The sequence below is a fragment of the Peromyscus leucopus genome, chromosome 16_21 (genome assembly GCF_004664715.2).
Source record: "Peromyscus leucopus breed LL Stock chromosome 16_21, UCI_PerLeu_2.1, whole genome shotgun sequence".
NCBI classification, from domain to species: Eukaryota; Metazoa; Chordata; class Mammalia; order Rodentia; family Cricetidae; genus Peromyscus; species Peromyscus leucopus.
The window spans coordinates 37,775,484-37,781,545 of NC_051084.1; the positions used below are offsets into that span (position 1 = coordinate 37,775,484).

General features: G+C 49.9%; 1 protein-coding gene across 1 annotated transcript in view; it reads left to right on the top strand.

Moving 5' to 3' along the window:
* The first annotated feature begins 3,811 nt into the window (after nucleotides 1-3,811).
* Nucleotides 3,812-6,062, top strand: part of Cnnm3 (cyclin and CBS domain divalent metal cation transport mediator 3) — a 16,973-nt gene continuing 14,722 nt past the window's right edge. Inside the window, exon 1 of the mRNA XM_037199564.1 lies at nucleotides 3,812-3,950. Coding sequence (XP_037055459.1) covers nucleotides 3,812-3,950 — 139 coding nt within the window. The remainder of the gene's footprint in view (nucleotides 3,951-6,062) is intronic.

Genomic DNA, 6,062 nt, shown 5'->3' on the forward strand with positions numbered 1-6,062 from the left:
AGGTTAGGGTAGTACCAGCTGGCAGCACAGCAGCCTTCCTCAGCGGGGGCCCCTTGGCAAGCTGGGCTCAGTGGCAATGCTAGACTCACCTTTGCTTTACCGGGATGCCACGAAGCACATAGGAACATTAAGGACAACTGTACTTTTAGAGTCCTTGTCATGAGACATCATGGGAAGGAAAAAAAAAAAAAAAAAAAAAAAAAACTACTCATAACATGATCAGAGCAGCTTGTTGTCTCCAATGCTTCCCACAGACATTCTACACGGTGTTTTAAACCCACAATAACTAGTATTTGCCCTTGTCCCTTGTTATTTGACAGAGTGGGAAACCAAGGTAAGGATCCTGGCCAGGTAAGGGGAGAAGCCAGGGGTCAGCCATCCCCGCCTGAGGCTCCTTCTGGGGCTCCCGCTGCAAGGGGTAGACAGAATTACCCGTGGGCACCTGCGTCTTTGGGTCTAGTTACACAGTGTTTCCGCCTCATCTTGTATTTTTCTGACACCGAGGGGGATACCTGAGAGGGTGGGAAAATAACAGAAAGGGGCCCAGGACTGGGGAATTCTGGGAAGGAAATGCCCAGGAAGGGCCCCAGGAAGCCTTCTTCAGACTGTGTGGGCTGCCTTTGTCCTGGGAGTGCATGTGTGTGTTCAGGTCAGTAACATGTTTTTAACTAGAACCCGGGTGTGCTGTCCTGCATCCTGTCAGAACCAGGCTGCTGGCAGGAGAGCAGCTCTGGCAGGTCTCCTTGACCTGCAGGCCCGGGTCTTTGGAAAACAAAACAGGCTAGTTAGTTGTGTGGTGTATGGTGAGCAGCTGTAGTGCTTTGGAAGAAACTTTAGAAGGCCTGGTTGGACTTAGTCACCTTCTGAGTTCCTGGTCACTTGAAACTGGGTGTGAGGTAGGGTGTTCCACCCTCTATGCATTTTTGTGCTTTTTATTTAGAGAATAGCCCAAAGATGGCCAACTTGGATTCCAGGAAATGAAACCATAGAGTAACTATTCAGATAACATCGTGGGTCCAATCTTTTCGGCTAGCCCTCCCTGATCTACTACTTTTTTGAAAAGGACAGCACAACTGCCATCTGCCAGGAACAGAATGCTCCAAAACCAAGATTTTCCCTTGCGCCAAGCTGCTGTCACACTCTGAGCCTGTCCAGGCCATTTACAAATTATATAGATTTGAAGTCATTTAAATTGGGAAGAGAAAGAGACATTGTTCCTGTGGTCAGGGCGCGTTAACTGCTCTGAGACACTTTCCTGTGTGTACAGGCCCTACCAGTTCTGCCCCAGGTGCCTGTCACAAGGATGCTTTTCTTGATGCAGGCAAAGGGACAGCACTCGGCAAAGGAAGTCAGAGTGCTTTACACACTGGCAGGACCCGCTAAGAGGCATGTGTCGAGGCCACTGGAAAGCAGGGGGATTCTGGGAGGACACTGGTTCTGGCATTCTTACTGGGGTGGGGCACTCTGCCAGTTGCTCAGTGGGGGAGCCAAGTGTACAAGCCCTGGTGGCCTCCAGCACACATTTTCAACTGCTGCTCCAAGGGGGGTGTCACAGCGTCCTCCTTCTGCTCCTCGGGCTTCTCAGTGAGACTTCCTGCTGGAAGAAATGAGAGCTGCCATCGAGTTCATCTCCGTCAAGGGTGAATTTCAGCATAAGGCTAGGAGTAAGGGAGCCGGAGAAGGCCTGAGCCCACAGTGCCTTGCAGACAACAGCTTTCTAGGCAATCTAGGTTTTCCAGCTAAATGAGATGCCAGGAGTTTGATGAGACTGGGGAACGAGCCAAGTGTAGTTCACCGGATGTGGGGGGAGCTGCTGGTCACGGTGACATGGACAACCTAGTCGCAGACACTGGCCTGACCCTCAAGAGGAAGAACAGAACCCATTAGCATCCCCGGTCTGGGAAGGCCTGGAACAAAAAGGCAGGCAGGTATGGCCATGAAAAAACTCACAAACCTTGGGAGACACAGTCAGTTGTCAGATCCACAAAAGCCAGTGTCGATCTCCACACCAAGGATGCAGACACCAGGCCAGAGAGACAGCTCAGCTGATAAAGGCGCTTGCTGCCCAATCTTGACAGCCTGATTCTGATCCCTGGACCCACACAATAGAAGGAGAACCGACTCCTGAAAGCTGCTCTTCGGTCTCCATGAACATGGTGTGGTATGCATGTGTATACGTGTACACACACACACACACACACACACACACACACACACACACACACACACGTAATAAAACATTTAAACAACATCAACAAAAACCCAAATAAAAAAGAAACACTGAGCTGGGTGGGTGGTGGCACATGCCTTTAATCCCAGCACTCGGGAGGCAGAGCCAGGCGGATCTCTGTGAGTTTGAGGCTAGCCTGGTCTCCAAAGCGAGTTCCAGGAAAGGCGCAAAGCTACACAGAGAAACCCTGTTTTCGAAACACCCCCCCCCAAAAAAAAGAACACTGATGCTGGGTTCAAGTTTAATGCCTTTGCCAACGCTGAAGGTCAGGTGTTAGTTTGAGAATGTCGAGGACTCTGGAGAAGGGAGGGACAGCAGATGCCACACAGTCCAGGCTGAGCACGAAGCACCCAGCTGTCATCCCCCGGGATGCCAGTGAAGAAAAGGTCCCATGGAAGGCCCTTAAGCTACGACTGGAAATGAGAGGGACAGGGCACAGCCACACTGTGCAACACTGCTAATCCTCAGCCATCACAGCTATGACAGAGGGCAGATATCTATTTCCTCACTGCCGGCTGCAACAGAAGAGAGGGAGGCAGGAAGTCGGCCAAAAAAAGGAGAAAGCCAGCCAGCAGACAGCAAATGGGGGGCCAGCTTGGTTCACATGGTGGGCTTCTGAACAGAGCTGCAGCCTCCTTGGAATGTCTGATCCTGATACTGTCCAAGCGAAGAGTCTTCCAGCTTCTGCCTGCAAGTCCACTTTATGGGCATCAGTCCCAATGGGAAGAGTCTCTAAATGCCGCTCGAATCCCAGCCACAGCAGAAGGATAAACACCACGGGGAACTATTTATACAGTATCCCTTCCTGGGCCCTTGCCAAGTTTTCAGATGCAAAGTTTCAATAAAACGCCCAAACAGAGTAGAATGAGTAACGGTAGAAATGTCTGCCTGTGCCCTGCTTTTCCTTCTTTGTTTAAAGAGAAGAGTGAGAATACCACCCTGTCAGAAGCCTAGGGATGCCAGCAAAGTGGCCCAGCTTTGCTGCTTCCCCTTCCTTCTGGGCACCTGCTGGCCCCATGGCTGGCTTTAAACCTGGCGCCCTCATCCAGGAAAGGTGCACAGACTAAACAGCCTGAGCTGTGCGGTCCGGGTTAATGTGGACACTGCGTGCCACATCACCTGAAGACGTTCAGACCTACCCATCTCCTGCTTCCTCCAATCCTGCAATATTCACAGAGCAAGAGCCCAGGCTACACGAGGCTTCCTGAGGCAGCTTGTATGCCTTCACACCCAGAAGGGACAACACACACACACACACACACACACACAACACACACACACACACACACACGGGCTGTGGGAAGGCAACCTCTACCTTCGTGGGAGTAGTAGGCTACTGTCCTGTGGCAGCATGTGGGCCTCCATCTAGCCCAATGCCCTTCCAGGCCCTATTTGGGAAGATCAAATTTCCTCAATTGCTGTCAATGAAGGAGGAAACAAGGGTTGGCTTCTGGGATCCTGGAACCAATGCCTGCCATTAAGCCATGTTAATTTTGGTCTCAGGGAACTGATCCGAGGTCATGTGTCAATCAGCCTGGTGACAGACAGGGGAGGGTGCTCTGGGGCAGCATGAGAACCGACATGAGGACCCCAGACTTGGAGGCCGAGCCTGTGTCCTTGCCCTGCCCCTCCAGGTGGATGGCACGCTTGAGCTTTGAGGACACCACTTCCCTCTTTGCTCAGAGGAAACCGTTCTCCCTTCATGGAAGGTACCGAGGAGGTGACTCTATTCAAGAGGTGACTTTTAAAGTAACAGCACCCATGTCCCCCTCCTAAGGACCACCTGCCAACTGCAAAAATGTTTGAAAAATGCAGGAGGGCAAACTTGAAAAATTACTTGTCGGCTCACAAAGCATTAACTTTAAATTGTGTGCACACATGCGCTCCTACACATGCATGTGTGGTGTATGATGTGTGAGTACAGATACACGTATAGCACAGTTCACGGGTGGAGATCAGAGGACGACTCTTGGGATTGGTTCTCTTCTTCCACTGTGGGTTCAAGGATCAAACTCAGGTCACCAGGCTTAGCAGCAAGTGCCTTTCCTGCTGAGCCTCTCAGTGGCCCAGGACTGACTTTGTATGGAAAAGCCTTGTAATTTTGTACTTTCTTCTAAGATCATGTTTCTGACCAATACCATAGGGGCATGACTGGATGCCTATTGTTCCCCACTCTTATGTCTAGACTTGAAGACTTCCTTGACAAAAGATGGTCAAGGAAGTGGCCCTTACCCAGTGCTCAGCCCCTTTACATACATAGTGTCACATTGCTATGTCACACTAGGGCATTCCTCCAGAAAGCCAAAAAAGCCAACACCACTGATCTGAGGCACTGCCAGCATCATGTCCATTGCTCATTAGCATATCTGAGGGAGGAGGGTCTGCATTCTTCCTCTAGGGAAGCTGGGCAGCCACCTGGCTCCCTTTGGCAGAGCAGCTCTGATCCCAGATCATTGCTCCATGGGCCATCTCATCTGTCAAACACTTCCTGCCTCCAGCCAGCCTACTAGAGGCAGAAACTTGCTGTTGGTACCACGCTCCCCCCTCACCATGCTAAGGCAGCCTTCCTTTCTCTGACACCCAGCCATGCCTGCCCACTCCCAGCCAGCTGCCTTCATTGCTCCTCTGTCTGTCTGTCTCCTTATTCCTTCCTTCCTTCCTTCCCTCCCTCCCTCCTCTTTCCTTCCTTCCTTCTTCCTTCCTTCCTCCTCCCTCCCTCCCTCCCTCCCTCCCTTCCTCCCTCCCTTCCCCCTTTCATCACTTCCTTATTTTGCCTCTTTTCACTATGGCCAAGCGAACCTTTATCAGGGGTCACACACACACCTCATAATTTCATGACACCCAGGCGTCTAGACATTGATGCACTATTTATAACAGAAAAGCTGAAAAGAATGTGTATTTCAAAAAAAAAAAAAAGAAAAGAAAAACTAGGAAAATGGGTATGTTAGGGCGTCGAAGCAACATATAATTACTTAGGACAGCATCACACAGTAAAATTGCAATTCTTGGACTTTGTTCTGATACCAATCATAATAATCTATTAAACATTTATAGGCTGGCACGATGCATGAGATAGAAAAGGTACTTGCTGCCATGGCTGCTGACCTGAGTTCCTAGGACCTGCGTGAAAAGCAAGAACTGACTCCTAAAAGTTGTCCTCTGACCTCCACACACACATATAAGATAATCAAACTCTCCACACTGATTGATATGAATAAGAAGTTACTATTTTTAGGGGGCAACAGCATCTAAAAATAGAGTGCTATGTTGACAGGCAGGAAGAGAGAGAAAAGACTGGCTGACTGTTGAAGATGAGCAATGGGTATGTGGAGGCAGGTTACACTGCTCATTCAGCCTTCAGATTAGCCTGCAAGCTTCCAGGATAGAAACCTTTAGAGGGGCCTGGAGAGATGGTTCAGTGGTTAAGAGCACTTGTTGCTCTTGTAGAGGACCTGGGTTTGACTCCCAGCACCCACATGGTGGCTCACCACCATCCATAACTCCAGTTCTGGGGATCCAGTGTTCTCTTCTGACTTCCCAAGGCACCAAGCAAGTACATACAATACTGCAGGCAAAACAGTCACGCATGCCTTTAATCCCAGCACCCGGGAGGCAGAGCCAGGTGGATATCTCTGTGAGTTCAAGGCCAGCCTGGGCTACAGAGCAAGATCCAGGACAGGCACCAAAACTACACAGGGAAACCCTGTCTCGAAAAAACCAAAAACCAACCAAACAAACAAACCCAAAAACCTACCAACCAAACAAACAAAAAACAACAAAAACAAACCAGTCACTCTTATATATCTTCATATATCTGAATGTTTTGTCTGCA